The following is a 27,260-nucleotide window of genomic DNA, read 5'->3' on the forward strand; positions in this document are numbered from 1 at the left end:
GAGGGCCCCGTGGCGTGACTGCCGGCCCTGCTTCCACCACCCAAGAAAAAGACTCGACCGAGACGCTTATCATCATTTAATGATGCTCCCACACTCCCTTCACTGGGATACGGGGGATTTCAGGGGGATGGAAGCTGATGAACCACCCACCCCAACAACTGCATGATTACTCGTTTTCCAGAAAGCTGGATGCCAGGAGGACTCAGTAGGAAACAGCATGATCACTTAGCCAAAGAGGTTCCTTGGGATTCCTTCTTTCCTTCCTCCTCCTCCATTTCCTCCTCCCTGCTAAGGAACTTCTCCAGGGGTACAGATGATCAGGACAGGAGAAGGGGGGATCCTGTCTCTGGTGCAAAGAGGGGTGCTGCAAACACCGCACCCCAGGTGCAATGAGACGACACCTAGGCCCAGGCCTGGCCCAGACCTGCTCCATAAATAACAAACAGAAGTCGCTACAGCAGGGTCGGGGGCCTGAGGACACTGGCTGGAGGAGCCACCGTGCTGAGGCCTGGGCGGCACGCTTGCTACGTGCTGCACACCAGCACGTCTGCAAAGGGTCCCAGGAGCGTCTTGTTGAAGATGCAGCGGACCCACACCAGGTAGGTGGTGAAGGGCTTGATGTTCTCAGTGAAGGTGTGGTTCTGCAGGCCCAGAATGTAAGGCACGTAGGTGTTCTCGCCCTGCTCCTGCAGCCACACCTCGTACTTGACCTCCCGCACCTTCAGGTACTTGAGGTTCCACGGGATCTGCCAGGAGACGGTGAGCCGGGCCTCGGAGGCACCCTGCACCGACGCCTGGCATCGCGCCTCCCGCACCTTGCCCGGGTACAGGCTGATTGTCCACCTCTGCTTCCGCGGCCCTGGCCGGCCCTTCACCACGCGCCGTACGGTTTGAATGAGGGATGGGATGTCTACCTTGGTGTCCTGGTAGATGCGGAAAAGCCACTCGGGGTTCCGGCAACAGAGATGCCGCGGGACCTCACGGCTCTGCAGGATGCGGGCCTGCTCAGCCTGGTCCAGGTGGGCGATGCCCCCCTGGTCCCAGGGCCGCTCAGGGTGCGTGACCGTGTTCTCTGGCATCGTGTTCCGCCAGGCTACATACTGCAGGGCCATACCAGGCAGCGTGGCCAGCGTTTTATAGGGGGTGTAGTGGTCGGGGTTGACGGCATACGGGAAGAGCTCAACCACAGTCGCCCCGCGGGGCAGGAAGAGGGTGGTGACCAGCTGGGCCCCGTGCATGCTGACCAGCATGGAGGCATTGCTGACCAGACGCACAACATCTGCAAAGGTGTGGTCCTCCAGGGACACCGTCACCGTCTTCATCTGGAACTCCTGGGCCAGCGCCAGCAGCAGCTCGGCCTCGTTCAGGATGAGTCTGTCGTGGGTGCGGCTGAAGACCAGAATGTACTCCTCCCCTAGGGGGGCCGCCGAGCGGCTCGCGTTCAGCTTGGCCATCATGAACTGTGCAAACTGCCGGATCTCGTTGCCCGAGACTAGGATATTGGCCTTTGGGCCCTGGGGCTGGACGAAGCCATACTGGTACCAGGTGGTGATCTTGGAGAGGCCCACGAAAGCGTGGGAGAAGCACAGCAGCCGGCCCAGGGCCTTCAGCTGTGCCCGCAGGAGAGGCTGCTTGGGGCTGAGAAGCTTGTAGAGGTCGAAGTGCGCGCCCTCGCCCCAGCCCTCCATGAAGAAGAGCCGGGCCTCCTGGGCCAGGCCGGGGAACTGCCGCAGGGTGTAGAAGAGCGGCAGCAGGTCATCGTGGAAGACGTGCATGAGGTTGTCGGGGTTGAAGCGGTTGGCGATGACGGCCACGTCGGGCACAAACACCGGCTTGGGCATGAAGCGCAAGGCGGCAGCGGGCAGCTCCACGAAGTTGAAGTACTGGGTGTTGTGGTCCTCCACGGTGGACAGGTCGAGCAGGGCTGGCTGGAAGCGCCGGGAGCCCAGGTTGGGCAGCATGACAGACGAGTTGCCGTGGAAGAAGATGAACTCCGCGGCCTCGCTGGAGTAGCAGAGCCACTCGAAGCGGCAGATGCGGTCTGTGTGCGTGCGGCCCGTGCACACCATGTGTGTGCCGCCCTCCATCAGCGTCTGCAGGGCCTTTGGGTAGTCGATCCTCAGGGCTGCGGCCGGCTCTGGGGCCTGTCGGCTGAGGGCCAGCTCCTCTTCCAAAGAGGCCGCGTGCTCGCGCAGCCGCACGTGCTTCCACAGGACTGCCGCCAGCACCGACACCAGCAGGGCGTTGAGCACCGCCGACAGGTGCATCCTAGCGCTGCTGCGGGGCCCTAGCGCGGTGATGGCTGCTGGGAGGGGCCACAGGCCAGGCGGGCTTCACCCATCCCTATGGGTACCCCGAGGACCGGCAACCACCTGCAGGAGGAGAGAAGGAAAAGAAAAAGGAGTTGGCATAGTCTGCCTGGCGCCACTACAAGCTCCCACAATGCACAGCCACTGTGCCAGGCACGGTAGATTAGACCACTGTTCAAAATATTTACTCCCCCCACCACTCCCATGGGTGGAGTATCTATCCTTACACTTGACATTGGTTTGGCCCCATAACCCGGTTTGGCCAATGCGATGTTAGCGGACAGAACATAATCGAAGGTTTGGAAAGTGCCTGGACTGGCCTTGCCCTCTGCTTACTTACGGCACTGCCATGAGAAGAATGTGTTCAGGCTAACTCGTGGGCCCCAAGAGGAGTGACAGTCGTGGAGCAGAGCTGCTCTGGCCAAGCCCAGTCTAGCTCCGCTGACCCCGATGCCTGAGTGAGCCCAGCCAAGACAGCAGAGCCATCAGCCAACCCAGCCAAGGTCAGCCACCACACAGACACCTGAAGTGAGTAAAAGCTTATCATCGCATGTCACTGAAATTCTGGGGCTCTTGGTCAGGAAGCGCTGCTGCAGCAAAAGGTAACCAAGAGAGACATCTGCAATGACAGGCCACAGGGAAAATCCCTCTTAGGGGTCTGAGGCTCCTGGACTGCCAGGACATCACTTTTCTCTAAATGAGAACTGGCGCTGAAGGCCTGTGAACACTGTTCCCAGGCTCCACACCAAGACCCCACTGCAGCCCTTCTGAGAGACCCAGGAATGCATGTGCAGGCAGCTAAGCAGACTGGCTAAGATCTGCTCCTGCTTAAAGCCCCTTTAGGAGTCATGCCTGCTGGCTTTTAGAATCCCATAAAAGCACGGTAGAAACTTGCCCCCTCAGTGAACGAGGAAGAGGATTGTGTCTGCATCTCACCTCCGACAAATGTATTTTGAGGCAAAAATCCCAAAAGAGTTTTAAATATCCTCTCCCACATACACACGCCTACAGAGAGGCCTGCCTGGGGTGGGCATTCGCTCCCTTTCTTTGCATGGTCATGGAGGCCACCATGCCTCCTCTGGGGCCCAGGACTATTGGGACAGCTGGAGAATCTCACCCTCAGCGACACAGAAGCAGCACAGGTGACACTGCACTGCGGAGGGAGCGTGCCGCTCCCTTCTTCCCTTGCAGCTGGCTTCTGATGCAATCTCCACCTCCCTGCGACCAAAAGTCCCAAGGGTGACCTTGCCCAGAAAGAGGAGGTATCTTTGGCCAGGCACCCTAAGAAGCAGTCAGGGACAAGGATGTGCATCTAAACACTTTGAGAAATCATCCCAAGAAATACTTACAGGAGAGTGGAAAAGTCAGACAGAGAGGGGACGAAAGCCAATACAGGGCACACCAGTGAGCAGGGCACTGCTTTGGGAAAGCTGGGATACAGGTCTATCCACTGTCGGGCTTGGGTGAAGGCCGTTTGGAAGGCATGATCTCTTCTGGCCTACCCTCGTCCAAGGCTGGGCACACACATATGCACGTATCATTTAACACACACCCTCGCACCCAGCAGATGTAATGCACTCTAGGTTTTTCTAGTCTGTTAAAAAAAAAAAAAAAGTTGCCCATGATCATCTTAATTGATTTTCTAACCTACTAATAGGGTTGGCAACCTGGTGTTTAAAAAATACTGGTCTAGACCAGAGGTTCTCAAACCTGGATGACCCGGAATCCTCAAGGGGCACTTGCTAAAAACCCACATTCCCTGCACCAGTCCTGGAGGCCTCAGCTTAGCAGGTCTGCAGTAGGCTCAGGCATCTCTGTGTTTTTCCTGCCTTCTTATGGATTACTTGAATTTCACTTTGATTTATCTATAGTGTTTTTTAATGTATCTCTTGGTGTAGAATTTTTTAATAGTTAAAGCTCCTTTAGAAATCATGCCTGCTGGCTTTTAGAATCCCATAAAAGCACCGGTAGAAACTTGCCGTGGTCAAGGAAGAGAATTGTGCCTGGGTGTCACCACTGACAAATGTTTTGTATATTGAGGCAAAAGTCCCAAAAGGGTTTTAAATACCCTGTCCCACATACACATTGTATATCATGATGTACCACAGTCTACCAGTACTGCCATTTGACCTTCTGAGGAAGTGTAGAAACCTCACCTCCATTTAGGTTCCTTTATCCTCTCCCCTTTATAACATATTTTAAATAAGATTATCTTAAAAATACTTTTAAGATAATTAAAAGTGCTAATTATCTTAAGTAGTAATACTTAATAGTATGAATATTAATACTCTTGCTATGAATAGTAATGCTGTTAATAATAAGAGAATAGTTAATTATTATAAATATTTCCTCTACATAGAGATTCACATTGGACAGTGTTATAAGTTTGGCTTCAGCTGTCAAATATAATTTCCTCAAGAGAAAAAGGATAGTCTATTATATTTACCCATATTTTACTCTTTTTGTTCTTTCTTCATTCCTGATGTTACAGGTTTCCTTCCATTATCATATCCTTTCTTTGAAGAGTTTCTGTTGACCATTCTTTTAGGGCAGATCTGCTGGGAACAAATTCTTTTAGTTTTCCTTCCTGAAAATGTCTTGATTTCTCCTTCATTCCTAAAGAATATTTTCACTGGGTATAGACTTTTTGGGTAACAATTTTTTTCTTTCAGCGTAATGAAAGATGATGCTGTGACACTTTCTCTATCCCAGGACTTCTGATGAGAAATTGCTATTAATGTCATTTGAATGGCATTTCCCCTAGATGTGATATATAGTTTGTCTCTTTACTCTTAAAATTTTGTTTTGGTCTTCGTTTCAGAGGTTTGATCATAAAGTGTCATGGCAGGGTTTTTTTGGGTTTATCCTCTTTGGGGTTTGCTCAGATTCCTGAATCTGTAGTTTTATGTCTTTCACCAGATTTGGGAAATATTCAGCCATTATTTCTTTGAATACTTTTCCAGCTTCACATTGCTCTCCTAGGACTCTCCAATCACCAACAATGCTAGATTAAAAAAAAAAAATTGTATTGTCCCATAGGTCTTTGAGGCTCTGTTAATTTTTTCCCAGTCTTTTTGCTCCTTATTGTTCAGGTTGGATATTTTCCATCATTCTGTCTTCATGTTCACCGATTCTTTCCTTTGTCCTCTCCATTCTTCCTTGAGCCCATCCAGTAATTTAAAAATTTTAGTTATTCTATTTTTCAGTCCTACAGTTTCAATTTAGTTTTTTATATCTTCTTTCTTTGCTGACATTTATTCTGGACATTTTGGGTAGAATGTTATGATACTATGGATCTCCTTGAACTTCAGCAGGCTTCTGCTCAAACTTTGGGGGGGGGGGAGGGAAGGCATTGACTCTTTACCGCTGGGTGGGGTAGAAGTCCAGGCCTCCCTGCTTGGCTCTGTCAGCATCACCCTGGCCGGGAGAGTGAGGGACACTGTCTTCAATGAAAACAGTCCCCGGTGCCAAAAAGGTTGAGGGCCGCTGGTCCAGGCCATCCACGTGGCCTTTACTAAAGCTGGGAGCATTGGGGGGGGGAGCATTTTCCCCTAATGTTTTTCAGTAATAGGGTGTTTATGGTCAAGAAGATTTCTGTTTTGCTAGACTGCTCCCTTTCCAGCCCTTTGACAAAGGAGACCAAGCTTCCTCGGGCTTTGTTTTGGTCCACGCCCACAGCCATTTCCGGGTTGTGGGCCTCTCTAGCGCAGTGTGGGATATACAAAAGGCAAAAAGAAAACCCAGGGAACTCACCACTACGTTGTTCTGGGAGTTCCAGGGTCCCTGGTTGCTCCACATTCTTTTCTCCACCTTCCAGTCTTCTGATATTTTATATATAATCCCGGTGTTTTTAGCTATATTAGTGGGAGAGAAAGGGATAAATGTGTCTACTCCATTTTGACCAGAACCTGAAGTCTTCGTGGCATCTGCTTTTTGCCAAGCTCCCAGGTGATTCTGGGGTACAGCCAGATTTGAGAAAACCAAGTAGCTCTTAACCAAAGAACCAGGCCATGAATCACGTTACCACTTGTCAGTTTAAAAGTTTGGAAATGTTTTCCTATTTCTTTTGCATATAAATTAGAGTAGGCTCAATGTTATCCTTATAATCACATCACCGTCACTCAGCTGCTTTCTGATACACCTTCTTGAATTAGGAAGACGAGGATCACTGTTCATCTGTCGGAAGAACCCCCCCCCCCACCGCCTAGGCCGTGGGCAGCAGCGAGCAGCCTGTGTGTTAGTTACGCCCTATGAACAGCAGCAGCTGGTAGGAGTTACTGTTCCGCTTTACCGCACTGTAAGATATCTTTGGGTTTTCAACATGTGAGTACACCCAAAGGAGTGTATCATCCATGTGAATGTTCCCTATCACGTGCTATGGGGGAAAGAAAAACAGCCAAATGCTGCAGCCAGAGCCTGCAGAACTTCAGACCAGGTCTGTCGCTTTGCTGTGTGACACAGGACATGTCACCATGTCTCTCTGACCCTTAAGTGCCTGGATGGTCAGGATTAAGCATCATACTGGCCCTGGCTTCTCACCTGCTTAGCAACCAAATGCCAGACTGCCAGGAATAAACACAAGCCCAGCTACGCCAGGATCCAGAGGAATGGCTTCCTTTTTTGCTCTCAGGGAGAAAGGAGAGGTGACTCCCCTGGCTCTCCCCAGAGAGTGGATCCTCAGGCTTTCCAAATGTTCTCTGCTTGGAAGATTACTTTGTCTGCAGGCAACACATGGCCTGACATTGGAACACTCCCCCAGTGGCTTGCCTGCAGAGGGATGCTTACTCCCTGAAGGTGACAGTTGGCATTAGGCTCTGCCTGCAGTGATCTTGGCTTCCCTGGGAATAGGTGGGGCTGTTCGAACTCCCAACCAGTGCCTACCCACAACTCATGCTTGTGAGTGCTGATGCTACTTGTGAGGGCTGTGGACAGAGGTTCTTCCTCCCTGTCCTTCAAGGAGAGGCCACTCAAAGGTCACCTGCCATGGGAGCCAAAGTGCCTGGAATATTATTCCTGCGCCCCCAAATGAAGACATGGGACATGGTGAGCTAGGGTGCCTGGATCCTTGGGTGGGCAATGGTTTGCAGACCCTGAACTTTGGGGGTTGCCAAGGGTGGGGGTGGGTGGGGAGGCCAAGGACACCAGCCTTTATCTAGCTCCAAGCAGAACCAGGCCCCCTTAATCTGTTCTATATTTGGTGATACTGTAGTGGATTGAATAATATCTCCCCAAAATTCATGTCTACTCAGAACCTCAAAATGTGACCTTATTTAGAAATAGGGCCTTTGCACGTGTAATTAGTTAAGGATCTTGATATAACACTAGATTAGGATGGGCCCTAAATCCAACGAGTGCCCTTATACGATATAGAAAAGGACACACAGAGAAACAGAGAAGCTACATGAAGATGAAGACAGAGATTGAAGTGACACTGCTATAAGCCAAAGAGCACCAGGATGACCAGAAACCACTAGGAGCAAAATGAAGGCAGCTAGAGCCTTCAGAGGGAGCTGCTGACCACGCTTCGTTTCAGACCTAGTTTCAGACTTCCGGCTTCCAGAACTGTGAGGCAATAACGTTCCTTCTTTTTAAGCCACCAAATGTGTGGTAATTTGTTACAGCAGCCATAGGGAACTAATATAGGTAGCATAAGAATTCATTTGAAAAAGGGGTTCTTCGCTCTTGAGAAGGAATTCCACAGCTACGAAGGTGAACAAGCACTAAGCAAGTCCTTCTCACTTTACACAGAGAGGCAGCTTGCCGAAGTCACACAGCAAGCCTGTGGCCCGGCCAGGGTTCAGGATGGAGGAGCCCTAACACTGCCGGCGCAGGGCTGCTCCCCGCACAGGTGGCCGGGGGGACCGGCAGGTCACTAGCAGACGGTTCCTCGCACAGCCCAGCTCCCGGCCTCGGCCAGCACGATGGGATGCACTACTCCAAACCCCGCGGGGAGGTTGCGTCAGGGACAGTCAGAACAGGAAGCTGACTCCTAAATGACTGTGACCGGTGGGTTTGCTCTTCTGGAGACATCTCGAGAGGTATCGCTAATCACTCAGTAGCTGTCGCCTCACCCATGCACGGACGGCTGCAGGCAGCTGCCAGAAGAGGACGCATGCTGCCAGGGAAAGCTGGAGGATAAAGCGCCAGGCAGCCTCGGGTTCAAACCCCAGCGTCTCCACCTACAGCGTGGCCTTTCTGAACTCCAGCGGCTCATCAGCACAGGGCACAGCTTCACAAGGCTGTGGGGAGGTCAGGAATAGCGCCTCAGTTGGACCTTGTGAATGCTCACACTCAACTGCTTGGGACGTACAGAAACAATTTCGTTCAATTAGGTTCAACTTAATAGGTGGAGTATCTGGTGGACAGGAGAAGAAAAAGGTTTGAGGCACCAGATGGTTAATAAAAAGGCCACCGGAATACACAAAGAAATGTGTCATTTGAAAACATTTTGGACACACTTGGCTGCCTTCATCTGACTCGAAGCAAGGACTGATCAGTGCTGAGGCAGAAACTGTCACTTTTCATTTGAAACAAAGGATTTTCAATCTAAGCAGGGGAAGATGGGGACCGAGACCAGCCAGCGAATGTTGTTACACGTGTCATCTGTGGCACCCTGGGCGGGGGTTGGCGGCCAAGCCTCTGTGTCTTGGGCCTGCTGGTCAGGTGCATCAGCAAATGACAGGGGGACACTAGCTTCCCCCCAGCATCCACCCCTTTCCTTTTCCTAACAAGATCCCCAGTTTGTCCAGACAGCCAGCCCTCCCACCAGTACCTACGGGCCAAGACCTCGCACCCCGGGAGGGCTGAGGGAGCACGCCTCTGGCTCAGGCGTGGCGCGTTACCCAAGTGGACCCATCAGGCCAAGGAGCGGGAGTCACGCCCCATGTTCCCACCCACCGGACAGAAAAAGAAGGCGTGGCACCGTAGCTGCTGGCTGCCATCTGCTGACCGCGTGGAACCTGTCTGAGGGCAAAGAGAGAAGGCCGCGGATGGCATGGCCAAGGGATGCAACGGACCCTGGTGCCGTCTCCGAGCCCCACCTCTGACCTCGTGCTGTGAGGGATGGCAACCTTCCTTGTCGTCGAAGGTGGGCTGGATTGGAGGTTTGGCTTCTCACAGCCAGAACGTTCTAACCGGTATGGGGAGAGAACCTGTTTTCACAGTGCTGCGTGTGAGGCAAATGCACGGGGTGCGTGTCTTGTTTCCGAGCTCTGTGCTCTAACACAGTGGGGCTATCGGGCATCAGGTTCCCCTTGACCTTCCAACTTGGGTAGACAAATCCCTCCCTCTAGGAAACCTTTCTGTAACAAATGAAAGCAAATCAAACATTTATTGTGGCCAAAGAGGATCTACGACAGTTTTCCACACAGGTGCCACCTGCTTGTAGAGCACAAGGACGAAGACAACTCAAGTGTCACAGCACGGGCAGTAGCTGGGCTCCAGGGAGCCCTGCAGGCAGTCAGTGCCAGGCCCCTTCCGAGGAAGAAGCAAGTCCTTCTGCTTTGGCTGTTTCCTGGAGCTTTCGGAGGCAACAGAGATGTGATCTTGAGATCACTGAACTCAAGCTCCTCATCAGCAAAGATACAGGTACAACTTCACTAGGTTGTGGAGAAGGTCAGAAAAAATGCATTAGTTGGACCTTGTGAATGCTGACGCTCAACTCAGGAAAGAAAGGGGTGGGGAGCTGTCCAGGGAGTGTGACCCAAGAAGACCAAACAGTCCGGTCTGGTTGGAGTGGATGGTTTACAAAGAGAAGAAGTAGAGAGAGACTTAGAAAAATCAGCTAAGGTCAGAATGTCAGTGGCTGTGACGCCAGATCAAGGAACTTGAACTCTATCCTACAGGCAATGGGAGCTGGTATAGGTCTTTGAGCAGGGCTGCCTGGGGGTTCTCCAGGAGAACAGAGGTAGAAAAGCCCATTAGAAGCTCCCAGGCCCACTGTCTCCCCGCTCAATACGGGAGAGGAGAGCCTGGGAGTTAGAATGGGGGGCCTAGAAGGGCGTAGGAACCTGGTGGGACACAGGAGCACATGCCTTAGGGCAATTCAAATCCCAAACTCTGCAGACGATTTAAATTTTAAATAAATTCCTATGGACTCACAGCTAGTCCTTTAATAAATCTCCCACTCACTCATACCTCTATGGGCCTTCTTGACTGTAGGAGAAGAGGAAGAAGTCCCAGCTACCCTGAGGGCCCTGCAGACAGGAGAGTATCGGGCACCTGAACTTCACCTCTTTCCTGCAGGACTTCAAGGCTCCTGCGGAACAAGGGCCAAGAACTTCTGGTCTAGCCACAGGTGAGAGGCCAGGGCACCACAGCTGCCTTCTTGACTCCACCCACTCGGCCCTGTTCAGCTCCAGGGAAGGTGTCTCTACGAGCCAAGAAACGCTGCAGCTGAGACATGTACTTAAACTTTGGTGTTTGCTCTGTCTTTTCCAACCCATGCACCCATTGATAATGAGACAAACCTCATGCCCCGAAGTCCAGCATCCCCTCCCCCAAGAAGCCCTCATTCACAAGAGACTCTCTTCTGCAATGTCTGCCCCTGAAGACCAGCAGATTTCATCAACTCGTACTTTATAAAGTTGGTATTTTATATCTGTATCCATCTATGTATTTTACTTTTCAATGTAAAAGTATATTGCTGCATACGCCCCATCTGGAAACTCTCCATCCAGCCTCACCAGCTAAGAACTACTGTGCTACTGGGTTGAACCACATTAAATTGCTGATACAGGAGCATTTTTGACCAATGCCCCAGGTCCTGCCACAGGAACGAGCTGTCCTTACCACCACTGTGGCGTGGACAGTATATAAAGCTGCTCAAGAGAGAACACCTGGCTACTCAGTAAGACGTGACATCAGATGGAGCTCTGACATCTTCTTTCTGGAAAGAAAGAGGAAAAAGAGGAGCTAGAAAGAGGCCAGAAGGAGAGAGAATTAATCCATCCTTAAGGTCAGGAGAGAAAAAAAAAACAGAAAATAAGGGAAGGGATGAGAAGGGTTGAGGAAGAGAATGCAAAGGCAGGGAGGACAGTGTCTCACCACGGGGTGGTGGGCCACCCTGAGGTCCTCAGCTGAGATGTGGGCCAGGGAACTGAAGGGGGGCCCACACTGGAATGACAGAGGACGAGAACAGCACTCGTGAGTGTGTACCCTCATACAGACAGCTCTGTCCTAGCTCTGTCCACCGAGAGGCCTAAACGTAATGACAGTGCAGTAGCAGTGAGCACACCCAGCACCCAGACCTTGGTTTCTAAATATCTTTCTCTTCTAAAAGGAAACAGCTCCTTGGAGAAATGGCTGGTGCCAGGGCTGGAGCCGAGACAAAGTGTAAGACAAGCCTGGAACATCTTACAGTGCTAGAATGTCAAGAAGTGCCTCAAAAACTGATGGGGACATAGCAAAAAGACACAGAAGCCAATCTGGAATGAACACCCAATAGCTAAATCTGGAACGACTTTAGTAAAAAAATAAAAAGTAATAGTAATGGATTAAAACCCATAGAATAAAACAAATATCCATGAGTCAATATTGATGTGAATAAATGAATAAATAAATAGGAGAGAAGGGACAGATCGTGCTTACAGTATTCCATTTAATAAATGTAGAAGCAATGATGGAAATAGAAGATCACCATTTGGCAAATATCACAGTAATAACTGTTGCAGGCAAGATCTGCTGACAGATGTTAAAATAAGTGGGTGAAAGTACAATGAGAAACAGGATATTTGCATAGGCTCAGTCTCAAAGTATCTCTCCATGAGATACATATTAATTACAAAGGTGAAAATAGAAACTACAGTAGGGAAGCTTGGCAGACATAACCCCCCTAACCAAGTGATTAAAACTGACCTCACCAGTCATAACATACTGGCATCAAGTACTCCTTGTTATGATGCCATGGGAAGGACACCTCACTTCTGTGGTTTTCTTGCCCAAAATACATAACCTCAATTTTTATTCCAAAATGGGGAGCTTTGGTTCTAGCTCCTGCTCTAGCTCTAGAGAAAACCTTAAACCCAAACTGAGGGACTTCTTAGCAACTACCTGCCCGGTACTCAACAGAGTTAAGGTCATGAAAGACAAACGAAGACTGAGGAGCTGCCCAGAATGGAGGAGACTAAAGAGGACAGCTAAATGCAGTGTGGGATCTTGGTTTGCATCCTGACCCAGAAAGGGAAAATCAGTGAGGCAGTTGGCAGAACTTGAATAAGGTCTGTGGTTTAAGGTGTTATGTGAATTTTCTGGTTTTGATCATTGTACTGTGGCTCTGTAAGATGTTAACATTGGGAGAATCTGGGTGAAGCGCGTTTTGTAACTTTTCTGTAAGTCTAAAATTTATTCCAAATATTAAAAAAAGTTTTAAAAAAAGATAACTTAAGAAACAACAGAACATGAGTCTTCATAGGTAAAATGACATGTATGAAGTTTGCTCTAAAACACTCCAGCAAGGAAAGCATGGAGACAGACAGAACCCAACAGGAGGATGCCGATCATCGAGGAAGGTGATGATGAGGCTCTTTATATGATCCTCTTTTGTGCTTGTGGCATAATAAGAAGCTAAAAAGGAAACGAAGAATCAAATCACTATTACAAATTACAAGAGCATCCTGGAGAAATAAATTAACGTGTGAAAAAAATAAACTCAACAAAGCCCTCTCTGGAGAGATGGGAGGCAGATGCGTGTGGCTGATGCACATTTTGCTCTGATCACAGATGAGAACAGCTTCCAACAGAAGCTAAAGCTAAAACAGACACACCCAGGGAATACCAGAAAGCAAGACCCTCAGGGAAGTGAGGAAAGTGGGGAGGAGAGACTCACCTCCAACCTGAGTGGCATCTCAGCCTCCAGGTACTCATCACCTCTCTGGTGACTCTGCCACGAGCCCCCTCCTAGGCATCCCTGTGGCCTGAGGCATGATTGCCAGCAGGCAGGGACGTGGGGCAGTGGCCAAGATCCTCACCGGGGCCTGGCTGGCTGTGTACGCAGTGGTCAATCCTAACCAAGTACTGAGCTCAGGGCCTTGGGGCAGAGCTCATGGGACAGGAGGCATGGGGTGTGGTCTTATGGGACAAGTGGGCAACTAGGCAGGGACCAGCCTTTGAGAGTGGGGGATGTGGAAGCTGTTTCTAATTAGATGCTGAGGCCCCCCTGCTGGCCCTGCCAGAATGGTGTTGAGAGAAGGCAGGTCAGACTGACCTACATGAACCTGCACTGGGCATTTCGGGTTCCTGAGTTACCCTGCCAAGCGGGAAACTGGGAAGGTTTGCTGGGAATGGACAGAGCCACATTTTGCTGGAAATAGCACGGTGGTTAAAGCCAACTGCCTGGATTTCCACCGACTTTACCACTTACGAGCCAGGCACCCTGCACCAACACCTGACAATGGGAATGGACGCATACATGCCCATAAATAACCCACAGGTGGGTTAGCTTTGAGGCATGTTCTACACTGGCTCCCAAGGTTCTCCAGCAGGATTAAGCTTCAGCTGTCCACAGTGGTAACAGGTCCGATGCACACCCTTTTGGCTGCCTCCCCTACCTGTCTCATGTCCCCACTCTCCTATTCGTGTTCATCAGGACTCAGTACAAATCATCTACTTGCAATTGAATCATCGTCTCAGGATCTTCTCCCAGGGGAACCTTAATTAACACAGATATTTTTTGTATACTGTCACTGTGGAGACACATGGAAAGCCACCCTTGCACTTCTACCTACTGTGAAGTAGCCAAGGTGTGGCAGTAGGAAGCCAGCAAGTACTTGGGCTGTCGACAGTCACTGCAAAACCCTCCAGTCTGCTCCCACCTTCCTCTGTGCGTCCCCTCCTCCCCAGCTGCACTGCCGCAGCCCACACGAGCCAGGGGAATTGAAGGAGCAGGCGCAATCCTCAGAAAGGCTTTCAAAGACAACAGATGGAGGCAGAGAGTCCATTAATCAGCTCCCTGGCCCTAAAGACGATCAAGAGGCCCTTCCCCATCACCACATCCAAATGTTCCTGGATAATAATCACACAATTCTCTAGTGAGAAAACCAAAATGGTGCAGAATAACCAGGCCAAGGTGCTTCCTGGGTGGCAGACCCGGTGACCTCCCTCTCTTCTCTCCAGTCCAATTTTTACTGCTCCTTGGGGCTCCCAGTGCCTGCAGAGGCTGCTCGTCACCATGAGGACAGGGCGGTGGCAGGAAGGCAAGGGCAGAGAGAGAGAATCCAGGCCACCCTCCCAGGCCTCAGGCACCAAGGCAGACTAAGAGCTGAGCTGCTGATTTCTGCAGACCAGAACTTGGTCAGACTGACACTGTCTGCCTGGTCCTGACGTTTGACTGATTGTTTGGGACAACCCCATGCACCAAGAGCCTCCCCAGGGCACTGGTGACAAGGGTAAGAACTCTTAGACTGAGGCCTCCTGCCCCACTTCAATTGTCACCTGGCTCTGCTGAAACGGACAGGTGCCAGAATCGTAGCATCAGGAGAAACCTTACTCTGCAGTGACAGGGAACTAACTCCCTCGCAGTCCTAAGCGGCTCAGCCTCCTCTGTATACTTACTCTGAGAGCTCAAGAGCTCAAAGGCAGAGCTGGAATTCGGCTCCCCCTCGCCTGCTGCTTTTCATTCCCTCTCTCTCTCCCGGTGAACCTACTTCTGCGCAGCGGGGCAGGCTCCACCCCGTCTGTGGTCAGGTGTGCAAGCACCCCAGACCCACGGGGCTCCTGCCAGCCCGGGGCCACGCTGGGTCCCTCACACAGGCACACACAGCCTCACTGCCGCTCAGCGGGAGGGGTCCCCATCTTCCATCCAGAGAGAGGCTCAGAGGCCGGGTTCGGCCGCACACATCCCCTCCTGTGCTGCCTCTCAGAGCCAAGGGCTGCCGGAGGGAGTCTTGTCATGCAGATGACAAGAGAAGGTGAGATGGTGGTGCTCAGAGGCACGGGCCACCAGGATGATACATTTTGTCTCCGCCTACTGCCTTCCTGGAAACCCACGCTGGTTCTTTAGGATCTGCAGGTGAGCATGAAGGTCCGGTGGTCTGTGAGATGCAAAGGATGCCAGGCCCCTCTGGGCGGACAGAACCTCCAGCAGGATGGGTGTGGACAGGATGGGGGTCTTTGACATGAGCCATTACACACAGAGAGAAAGAGATGAGTCAGATTGGCCTTCTGCTCGGGCGAGGACATGACGGGTGTCCTAACAATGAGTGGTGCTCTAGCCTTGCCCTGCTCCAGCCAGGACAGCCACTTGCCTTTGGTGGCTCCCAGTTCTCTGCCTACAGCGCCCCCTTAGTGCCCACCCCAGCACCACAGTGCATCGTCATTCCCAGTGTTTAGACGAGGGACCTAAGGTCAGACAGGTTCCATGACTCGCCCAAGGCCACGCAGGCATGAAGCCTGGATCTGAACCCAGTGTTCCTGGACTCTAAAGACCAGGCTGGAAACCATCCTCAAGATACAGAATACCCGGTTTTAATTCAAGTGGGGCAAGGGGTGGGGAAGAGAAGCAACCCCTCAGGCATTCAGAGGACTCAAACCAGGGAGGAGTAAGCCTGAATCAGGGCACACGCGAGCCACCGTGCTTTGTGGCCAGCTCCCTCTTAGACTAATGACGATGACCAGAGGATGCTCTTGCTGATTAGCCAGAGTCGTCTAGCTCTGGAGCAGGGGGCAGGCTCTCAGGGGGGAGGGAGAGAGAGGGAATGCAGATGGGCAACCACATGTTCAGTGTTGAAACTCCAGAAGGAGACAGAAGGGCTTTAAAGAGGACCTGAAAACCCGGCTCCTTATTCGCTTGTTTTTCCTTTAGAAAAGCAGAGGAAATAAAACTAGGAAAAGCTGCCTCTTCCCATCACTCCATCTTTTGCCCTAAGTGAGTCTGGCGCCTAGACAGTGGGGCTCCTCCATTGCTTCAGCACCACCAGCTGGACAGCCCGCGCCGCACCTCGCGTCCCGGCGCAGTGCCAAGGATGCAACCCGTACTTAAAACTGAGTCCCGGCTACTGACAACTATTAACCAGGAGCCCACTCTTACCTTGACACAGTCAAACCACCAGCCTCCAGCACTTCATGTTCCAGGCAGCGTGCTAAAGACCGTATGTCCGTTTTTCTCACCTAGTCCTCAAACCAAGGGGACTGGGGCTAACACATTCCTATTATCCCCACCTTACAGATCGGGACACAGAAGCTAAATAAACGTGTCCAAGTCCCTCCGCTTGTATGGAAAGGAGTCAGGATTTGAACACGGATCCTAAGCATTGTCTTGTGCTATAATAGCCCAGGCACCACGTGGACCTCATCTTCTCGGCATTCCTGGGTACAGTGGACCAGGGTCCTCAATTGTCACCAACTTTATCATTCTGGAGCCTCTCTATGTTGGGCACCAGACCCAACTGGTGTGTGGAACAAAGATATTGGTGCCTCAGCCAGGACAAAGCATGATATGGCAAGAATGGTTTCCAAAAGCAAGGGAAAAAAGAAATAAATAAGAGATTAAAAACATGCCTTAAAAAGCCCTTTAGAAACTGAGGCAGACAAAAGGGTGCTGCCAACTCATGCCCCAAACCACTTTATTAAGCTCCCAGAGTAGCTAAATATCATGAGATTCCCACGGACTTACTGAATCCTCCATTCTGGGATCCCATCTGTTCCAAGAAGCGTTGGAGGAGGGCGCTGATAACGCGCCACACCTGCAGACACCTTCAGCGGAGAGGGCGAAGGCCACCTGCCCGCAGGGGCTCCCATGCAAGACTGGCCCTCACGCTGGGCACAGGCTCCACTTGTGGGGGCCCTGGCCAGCCCCAGACACAGGAAAGCCCATGAGGGCCTGAGGTCTGATACGGAAGAAGAGTGCCAGGAATTCCGGGCCTAGAGTACAAACTCACATGCTCACTAGGGCCAGCAGCCAATGGGGAAAGTAAAGCCGAGGGTGGACCGTGTGACCCGGAGGCCAAGCGCCAGCTGATGAGGGCCTGGCAGGAAATCGGCCCAGCGGTACTTATCTGTACCAGTCTGCTTGGGCTGCCATACCACAGTACCACAGACGGGGCGGCTTAAACAACAGAAATTTACTTTCTACCACTCTGGAGGCTGTAAGTTCAAGATCAAGGTGCAGTCAGGATTGGTTTCTGGTGAGGCCTCTTCTCCTGGCTTGTAGATGGTCTCCTCTCTGTGTATGCATAGAGAGGGAGCAGAGGGCTCTAGGCTCTTCCTCTTCTCACTAGGAGGCCAGTCCTATCAGATTAGGGCCCCACCTTATGACCTCATTAACCCTTCACTGTCACCTCCTTAAAGGCGCTATCTATCCCCAAATACCATCGCACTGGGGATTAGGGGATTCTTGGGAATACACAAGTCAGTCCATAACAATATTCTTCTGGTTTTTCCAGAGCAGTTAGAAATCCATTTAAAATGTGAAATGTCCTCATTTGTAACTTCTGGAAACTATTCAAATTGAGCGAAGACAATGTGCACCAAAGGGCTGAGGCTGCTGACCTCACCGGCGCTGGCTTGCAAGCTCTGGTCTAAGGCAAATCCCCTCTCCTGCTGGCCTCACTGCCTGCACCTGGGTTCCCAGCTGCACGACTGCCAGAACCAGCTGTCCACCTGTCGCTCCTCCATGAGCAGGGCTGTGGCGGTGGGGACTGGACCACTGCCAGCACCGGGCTGCAGGGCCCAGGCCAGGAGATGTGGAAGGTTTTATATTAACATTATAGCAATTTGACCTGTAAGGGTGGTTCATACATCTAATTGAAAATTATAGATGTTGGGGACTGACATTATACTTTCCTGGTTTAAGAATTAAATTTAACAAGTAATTTATGTGCTCTGCCCAGAGCGTTTGAGAGTAATGTGTTCCGGAAAGGATCCTTGTGACAAACAAGGTTGTTGCCTAGAGGCATAACAAAGGACCTGAGTTTCTGCACTAAGGCAAGACCTGCCCAGCCCCACAGCAGTGGGGGTCTGGAGGCCACATGATAAACAGGTTGTTCCTGTGATTGCTGCTGAGCCCCATAAGATGGCTGGTTAGTCAATGACGGGTAAGACCCCTCAAGGGAGGGGCGACCTAAGCCAGGCAAAGCTGCAGGGGGTCAGCCTGGAGGAACCGTGGCTGCCTTGCCCAACCTTGCTAATCTCGGTCAGTGATCTATGCCTGGTGCCTAGAGCAACCACCTGGAAACCTTGAGTCAGGAGACATCTGTGTCCTTAAGGCTACGTGTTCCAGAATTTATGGCCGTTGCTGTAATGCCTGGGTGGTCATGGGACTAACTTTAATTTTTAGAGTATAAAAATAAACTGACCAGTGCATTCGGCACTCAAGTCTTGTAACCATCTTTATGTGTGTCTGTGTTTGTGTTCTGTGTTCATCCCTCTTCGTGTAAATGGGCCATGGCAATAGATTCTTATTTTGTCATTGAAAAGTGTTTTTATCCTAAATGCAGACTTAATTATGGAAGTTCCCAGTTCTGTATCACTGTGTCTCACATACTGTGAATTAGTAAAGAGCAAACAAGTTTCACTTACTCAATCTTACCCTCAGAGTGGTTTCTTTTTTTTCTTTTTTTAGCAGAAGTAGTACAAGGAACTGGCATTAGTAACATAATGCTTACATGTGCTCCAGAATTAACTATATTAATCTAATGCCATTCATAAATTGGGACATTTATAGCAGATCAGGTTCTCTGACAAAGATATTTACCCTTGGCAAAATGTTGGCAGCCTCTGAGTGGTGCTTCTAAAACTTGACAAGTTAAATTATTAAGGTATATGTAACATTTAGTTAAGAGTTCACAACCTCAGACTAAAACCTTGCCACTCCTTGCTTTAGTATAAAGAGCAAAGCCAAGTCACAGCTGGAGACGTTAATCCTGCGTCAATAGATAATGACTGTGACTCTATTGCCTTATTGAACCCATTCAAAAGGGGGGGGGGACCCCAATAGATTTCAAGCCTGTGCTATTCTGGTGAGATGGGTGATGTTGGTCTTTGCTGAGGACCAGCCAAGGCTCGAGTGGGAGGCAGGACAGCCTGGCCACGCAGGTGGACGGGAGCCCAGGCTCCCACCAGCTTGCCTGCAGCCCTCTCACCAATTTTTAGCCTCCAAACAATGCAGACATCTTCGCTTGCCACACAGCCCGCTGTGTCCTCTGGCTTCTGCATGGCACATATGGGACACTTAGAAGCTACATCTGCCTGTGTCAGTCCTCTCTGGCACCACAGGGAGGCACTACTGTGTACCAAGATGGTCGTAAACTGGGACACAAACAGGGAAGAGAACAGTGTGAACCTCTGTTGTGAGGCTCATACAGGTGACGCGGAACACGCCTGCACCAATTTTTCTAGGTGAAACTGCAAATTCAAATGAAAACAATTCTTACTGGGAATGCTCAGACCCTTATGTGCACACAGATCCAGATGAGACCTCGGGCCCAGTTTGAGAGGGTCAAAGTCATCAAGAGAGTCAGAAGACAGTCACTGTAGGGAGCAGAAAACATTCACAAAGAAACATGAGGAAGTGTGTGCAACACGTAGGTACGTGACGAGAAATCTTACGCACCCTCCAGGGAAGCTACCTGGAGGGTAAGCGAGTCTGGGACAAGGTTTCAGAGGTGTGGGGGTGGTGGAGGACAAGATGAGCATCCGTACTGATTATGTGTCTGCGTGTCCTTGTTGATGATGATTGCTACAAACCTGTCCACAGCAGGCATCACTGTGCCCAGTTCTTACATGTGCCCAGCACGCCATGAAGCCTCCAACTCATGGTCCTCCCCTACCCTAGGGCAGTGATGGCCAGGCCCAAAGCCACATGCAGTTCATTGGGCACTGCATACCCACGCAGGTGGAGACTGGGGAGTCCAGGCTGTGGGGCAGGCACGGGAAGTGCCAGGGAGGGCAGGGGGACAGAGCTGCCAAGAGACCTGGGCTTCACCGGTGGTGCCCCGTGGGCTCAAATGACCACTTGCAAAGCCCTCTTCAAGATGATGCCTTATGGTGGCCGGGTTACTAGTGGCCCCTGCCACTCAGGGAGCCAGGAACCCCACATCAGTGAGTGGGGAGAGGTGACAGGCCTTTGCGTGCATTTTCCTTTGGTCTCATCACCACGGTGTCACCCTCAACTCCTCCCTTTCCTGATAACAACATCACCATAGCTAACATCCACTGGCCAATCACTAGGTGCCAGGTTCTCTGCTTCTCAATGATGATCTTCATTTTACAGACAGTAAAACCAAAGCTCAGAGAGGTCAGAAAGCCAAGTTTACACAGGAAGCAATGATGAGACGCTAAGTCTGGCAGACTAGATCTTTTTCTTCTTTTTATTTGGAAAAAAATTCTTTTTCTTTTTTTTTTTTTTTTAGAGGTAGGCTCAGGCTAGAGTGTAGTGCCACGATCATAGCTCCTTGCAGTCACAAACTTTTGGGCTCAAGCAATCCTCCTGCTTGGCCTCCTGAGTAGCTGGGACTACAGATATGAGCCACCATGCCACGCTAATATTTTAAAAATTTTCTTTAGAGATGGGGGTCTCACTATATTGCCAGGGTGGTCTTGAACTCCTGGCCTCAAGCTATCCTCCTGCCTCAGCCTCCCAAGCAGAGGTGATTACAGGCCTGAGCCACCATGCTTGGCTTTTGTAAATAATTTCAAACTTACAAAAAAGTTACATGTATAGCACAAAGAACTCTCCTACACTCTCACCTAGATTCACCAACTGCTAATTTGACACATTTATCATTCTTTCTATATAGTCAGCTCTCCATAATAACCACAGATTCCACATCCCTGGGTTCAAACAACTGCATGCAGATCAAAAATATTCAGGAGCAAAAAAACAACAAAAAATAATACCAATTTCACATTAATACAGTATAACAACTATTTACATGGCATTTACATTGTATTAGGTATTATTAACATAAGTAACCTGGAGATGATTTCAAGTACATGTAGGTTATATGCAAACAGGAGGGAGTCCCAGAACCAGTCCCCAAGGATACTGAGGGACAGCTGTACACAAACTCACTCTTTTTTGAATCATGTAAAAATAAGTTGGAGACATCTTGCCCATTTAGCCTTTAAGACTTTAGTGTGCATTTTCTAAAAATAAGAACATTCTCTTACACAACACAAATTCAGGAAATTAATACTGATATTACACTATTATTAATCTGTGGTCTCTATTCCCTCGGCCAGAATCCAATCCAGGATGAAACGTGGCATCCAGTCTAGTTCTGTCTAGTTCCCCCCAATCTGGGCGCAGCTTCTCAGCCGCTCCTTGATTTTTATGACCTTGACAATTTTTAAAAGTCGGGGCCGATTATTTGCTACTGTGTTCCTCAATGTGGGTTTGTCTGATGTTTCCCCTCGATTAGATTCAGGTTATGCATTTTTGTCAGGAATCGGATTCTACCCACTTAACCATCAATATGAACCTACTCTACGTGAGTCTTTCTGGGATGGGATGCTTGAAGGAGCAGGGCCGCTTCTTTTCCCTGGGGAAAAGAAGCCCCTGGCCCCAGCACTCTTCGAACATCCAAGGGGCTGTGCAGCAACAGTGAGGCTGCTCCAGAGGGGTGGGATGCAACCCTTTCTACCTGAGTGGACACACGGGCATGATGGCGACACCAGCGACACAGGCCCCAGGCACAGGTGTGGACTGTGGGAACACCTGCCCCTGTCCCACTCTGCCCCTGTCCACTCAGCATGGCTGTGCAGGTGCTCCAGGCGCCTGAATGAAGAAGTAAGGGCTGCAGCGCGAAGGCATGGGGAGGAGAGCTCAGCATGCTGGGCAGGAGGAGGGCTTCTCTATGGGTCAGAACTGTTTGAGCCTAGAGGGATCAGCTACTTTGTAGGGCAGTGAACCCCTGCCTAGAAGTGGTCCAGCCCAACAAGGTCAACCTGTGAGGGCTATTCCACAGGTGGCAGGAGGGCTGGTCATGGGGTCCCCTAAAGAAGAACCCACAGTGAGACTGATCCATGGACCAGCAGTATCAGCATCACCTAGAATGTGAGAAATGCAGATTCCTAGGCCCCACTCCAGACCTGCTGAACCATAATCTCTTAGAGTAGGACCCAGGAACCTGTGTTTTAATAAAGCTTCCCGTGATTCTCATTGTGCTCAGTGTTAAGAACTGCTCTGAGGTTTTTCTAACCCTCCACAATTTTGCAACAGCCAGCAAAGCATCTCTTTCCAGTCTAGGGTAAGCAACTGATTCAATTGAGGATAGCTACTTTCATCAGTAAAGGCTAACTAAATTCTGTTCCCAGCCTTTGCTAAGACAATGCACAAGCCTAAGTTCCAGGGCAGACTGAGAATGCCATGCTCTATGCCCACTTTTGAGAATGCCCCAACCCACTCTTTCCCACATTAACTGCAGCCTTGTGGTGTGAAGCTGACAAGAAACTAGTCCAGGTCTCCAGGCTAAACGTGCTAAGGGTGGAACTTGGGTCCAGAGCAGCCACTAGTGGGGGACATGGGGAGATGCCCATACCTACAGGCCAGCAGAGAGACGGTAGGACCCCTGAGAAAGGAGCCCATGGACAGAGCAAGGCTGGGCTGCTTCTCCAGTTTCTTATAATGGCTTCTGTGCAACCCTCTTGGAAGCTCTGGGACCCAGCACAACTGTGGCAACTCCTGATGCCACCCCGGGATGTGCCATGATTCCTGACACAAACTTCCACTGGCAAAGGACCCCTGGGTGTGTTTCATTACTGGGTGTGTCTAAAACAATCCAAGGGCCTGCCGTGGCAATAACAGTAATAGTGGCAAACAGCAGACCAGGGACCCCAGCCTCTTCCTGAGGCTTGTGCAGGGCTGAGTATCCACTAACAGCAAGGAAGAGGCCCTCTGTTATGCTTCTCAAAATGGGGAAAAGAGATAAATTCCTAGCATAAGATTGTACCAACAGCAGTCTCCACTGGCAGAGTGAAAGATCTGATTCTCTTAGAGGTGACAGGCCTGCAGTATGTACCAGTGGGAGGCCTGAGAAAAATGGAAGGATGGATCTTTGTCCGGGCTAGCTAAGGAAAAGAGGATGTTGGCCTCTGGGGCAGGGGATGGAGGTGAATGGTACCTACTGAGCACCTACTATGTGCCAGGCGCTGTACTAAGCCCTTTTCTTGCCCTGTTTCATTTAAGCCTCATGAAAGCCCTTCAATGCAGGTACTAGTATCATCCCCATTTTCTTTTAGCATGAGAAAACCCAGGCTTAGTGGGATTAAGAACCTTGCTTAAGGTCTTAACAGCTTAAGCAGGGGCCCCAGGATTTGAATCTGCCTCCGACTCCAGGGGTCTTGTTCTTAAGTACTGTGCTCATCTGTCATCAGGCTTGCAGCAGCGATCTCTGGCAGAGAAGCAGGGTAGACTTTAGAGCAGTGAGTTTTTATCAGTCAAGGGCAGAGCAGGTGTGGATGGCTCTGGAAACAGACCCACAGGCCCTCGACTGTAACTTAGCAACACAAGGCTTCTTGCTGTAATGTCTCCCCGCCCAGCCAGGCAGAGAGAGCTGGCTGTGGCAGGTAGCTTAGGAAACTGTGGCCATTCTCTTGCCCCAAGGAGAGTCTGGGTAGCACACTGGGGTGATAATTAGCCCGCCTGCCCTGATGCTGTGCTGAGAGGGTTAAGCCATCAATTCAGAATTACAAAACCACTGCTTTTTAGAGCTAAAAGAGCCCTTAGAAATGATTTCCTCCAACTCTTCATGTCATAAAAGAGGTCTTGAGAGGCAGTGTGAGCTCTCACAGGCAGCTAGGATTAAAAGGCGGCATGCGGACTCTCAGTGCAGGCCTCCTCCCGACATCCACAGCTCAAGCAAGCGCTGCCCAAAGCAGAGACGGAGCCAGAGACGCGTGCAGCTCCGGAACCCCTCCTGGAAGCTAAGCAAGGGCATTTCTTCTCCTAACCGCACTTCCCAGGTCCCACCCAGCCTGCACCCTCACCCGCCCTGTGGCCCAGTGACGAGGGCCTAAAGAGGCTATAGGGCTTGCTTGGGCTGCCTCTTCCTAACACACCATCCCCGGAACTCACCCGGGGCATGCCCGTCAGCTTCACCACTCATCCAACACCGGACAGAGAGGAAATCACATGCTGCAGCGTCCTGCCTCTTACCTACGAGGTGTGAGAAGACTCCCTGCTACAGGCTGGAGGCTGCCCCAGGTCATAACTGTGCTTCAAGAATGGCAAAGACCACAGGCAGTAGAGTAGGAGAATTAGAGAGCACCAGTTCTAGAGCTGAAGATGCTAGGATGTACATTCCTGTCCCTGTCACTTAGCAACTGCATGACCCTAGGCCAATGCCTAGCCTCTCTAAGCCTCCATTTCCTGGCCTGAAAAACACAAATACACCTACGTCACAGGGTGATACTCAAAGAGAATTCCACAAAGAGAATTCTCTTTGTGAATTCAAAGAGACAACCTAGGCAAAGCACTATGCTTGACAATTATTTTTACAATATTGTTACTAATCATAATAATGACATAACAACTCCCATTATGCCATGCACAATGCTAAGTGCTTTACATGCATTATCTTAATTATTCCTATTACAAACCTACAGGAGGTGTTAACTCCATTTCACATGTAAGAACACATGCTTAGAGTCACTATGTGACTTGCGCAGTACTGCACAGCTAAGTGGTGGGGCTCAGATTCGAACCCAAGTCTGACTCCAAAGCCCATGATGACATGTGTGGGCTCTGCCTTTCACGTTCATTATTTCATCCAATTTAAGAACCCCTGGGAATCATGTGATCGGCAGGTCCTGCGGGGAAAGTATCCCCCTGACAACCAAGCTCAGATGGAGAAGCACCCTTGGGGAAAGAGGCGTATGGTAATTTAATTTGGGGGTTAGCTCAATATTCACTGAAGACTTTGTTTATCACTAAATATTTTCTAAAACAAGGCTCAGAGCAAGAACTTGCCAACCAGAATGCTTACACGGCCTTGGTGAACCCAGCCGGCAGCACCAGCCCCACGTCCTCCTCTGGGCTGAGAATCTCACTCTCCCCTTCTCCTTGTCCTCCCGGGGGCCCAAGGCTCATCCTGGGGATGAAGAGACCTGCGCTCTTTCTTAGCTCTGAGCCACCACCTGGGACTCAGATTCCTCATATGTAATATGAAAGGATGAGCTGGAAGATCTCCAGGATCCATGAGAGCCAGGGAGGGCAGCTAGTTAGTTCCAGTAAAGACAACTGGGATTCTAAACTCAAGGCCAACACTTTCTACCACTGGCAGCCGCGGCTGGCTAGCATTTGCTGCACACTCGCTGTGCTCCAGATACTGGGCTGAGGACTTACCTGGCAACATTTCATTTAGTCCTCACTGCAACCTTGGTGATGAAGGTATAGTACTTTCATTCCCATTTCGCAGAGAAGTAAACAGAGGCTCAGAGAGGATGAGCGACTTGCTCAAGGGCACACAGATAGTAACGGACATATGGAACAATAAACATTTGGTGAGGGGACCCTCCTCTGTATGTGCTCTTAGCTACTAAGTCCTACCAGGCTGGCCCCATAACCCTGAAGTCATGCCCTCCTACGCGGGCCGTTTCTGGGTTGGCTGGCACAAAGTAAGCGGCACTGGCCTCTCACCACCTGGCGCAGGACTCTGGCCTAAGGGTCCCACACTTTAGCGGAGGACTCCCATCCGTGGCAGGGAGACGGGTTCTTACACACATGCATGGGGTCAGGAATCCGTGGGGCTCCCCCGTCAGAGGCTACTCTTGCACCGTCAAGCAGGCCGTTGGCAGGCTCTTAAGCCACTGGACACACAGCAGGTGCCCTACTGAGCCCCCAGGAGTGCAGGCACCAGCTGCAGGCTGCCTAGGTTCTGCCTTCCAAGGCAGCTGGGACGGCCCGGGCCCCCTCGGCGCGCTTCGCCTGGCTCCCTGCCACCCCTGCCAAATGTGCACCATCACCTCCCAAAGCAAAAGGCCGTGGGGACCCGCTGCTAGTGCCCTCCAAGAGCTAAGGGCTTCAGTGGGCACGTCCAAGGGCGCTGCGAGAGCCCGCGGCACCCCGACCCTGAGGGTCCACCCCCCACCCCGCCCGCCTCCCGCGCCTCCTTCAGCCCGCAACACACGTCACTTCTCCGCTCTGCAAACTGCCCGGCTCCCGAAAGGCGTCCTAAAATCTCCCCTTCAGCCCGGAGTCTGGGACCTGGCTGTCCCCTCCAGCGGCGGTCGGGGGCCGATCCTCCACTTCAAACCCCAGGCGGGTAGCGGAGTCCGCGCCAGCCCCGAGCGCGCGAGTCTCACCTGCAGCCCGGGCTCCACCTGCCGAAGCCACCTCCGCCGACACGTACGGAGGCCGTCGGCGACGCCGGCCCCCCCACACCGCCGCCGGTCCCCGGGCCGGCTCGGGGCGCCGGAGGCCCAGGCAGCGAGCGCAGGCTCGGCCGCGCCTCGGGGTCAGCGGCCGCCCCTCGCCCCTGCCCAGCGCCGTGCGCCTGCCGGCGGCGAGCGCGCGCGAGAACCTGCGCGCGTGCGCAGCCCCGCGGGTTCAGGGCCCGGGTCCCGGCCAGAACCGCCCCCTGGGCTCGCGGGGTCCTGGGAGTTGTAGTCCGCATCCGAGGACAGCCCGCCCCTGCAGCCTGCGGAATCTTGGGAGCTACGGCTTGCGCCCGAGAGCCTGGGTTTCACGTGGTGTTAGGGTTGCACCGTTGCGGGGGTTCTGATAACAAATTGAAATGCAGGTTAAACCAACAACCAAATGTCATTTGTAAAGTCAAAGTAATTAATACGTTTACATGCTTTTAAAAAATATGATGCTGCAGGGAACTTAAATACAAAAGCAGCGTTCCTCTGCTGCCCCATGGCAGTCGCCTGCCTCCACCCCATCCCACCCTGGCTGTCCAGCTCCTCAGGGGCAGCTACTCCCAACTCCTACGGCTGCTGCACCTGGCGTTTACCACCGACCCCGAGAGTGTACACACGCCCCTGTTTCTTGATTTATGGGTTTTAGACCTCTTG

At 51.2% G+C, this 27,260-nt stretch overlaps 1 protein-coding gene across 1 annotated transcript; it reads right to left on the bottom strand.

Moving 5' to 3' along the window:
- Window positions 1–61: 61 nt before the first annotated feature.
- On the bottom strand, window positions 62–26,764 carry POMGNT2 (protein O-linked mannose N-acetylglucosaminyltransferase 2 (beta 1,4-)). The gene is made up of 5 exons (XM_012771032.3): window positions 26,547–26,764; window positions 6,063–6,163; window positions 4,756–4,864; window positions 3,659–3,903; window positions 62–2,372 (listed from the first exon to the last, which is right to left on the bottom strand). The coding sequence occupies exon 5, from the start codon at window positions 2,265–2,267 to the stop codon at window positions 525–527; it is 1,743 nt and encodes a 580-aa protein (XP_012626486.1). The 5' UTR covers window positions 2,268–2,372; window positions 3,659–3,903; window positions 4,756–4,864; window positions 6,063–6,163; window positions 26,547–26,764; the 3' UTR covers window positions 62–524.
- Between the last annotated feature and the right edge of the window lie 496 nt (window positions 26,765–27,260).

Source organism: Microcebus murinus, chromosome 1, assembly GCF_040939455.1.
Source record: "Microcebus murinus isolate Inina chromosome 1, M.murinus_Inina_mat1.0, whole genome shotgun sequence".
Lineage (NCBI taxonomy): Eukaryota > Metazoa > Chordata > Mammalia > Primates > Cheirogaleidae > Microcebus > Microcebus murinus.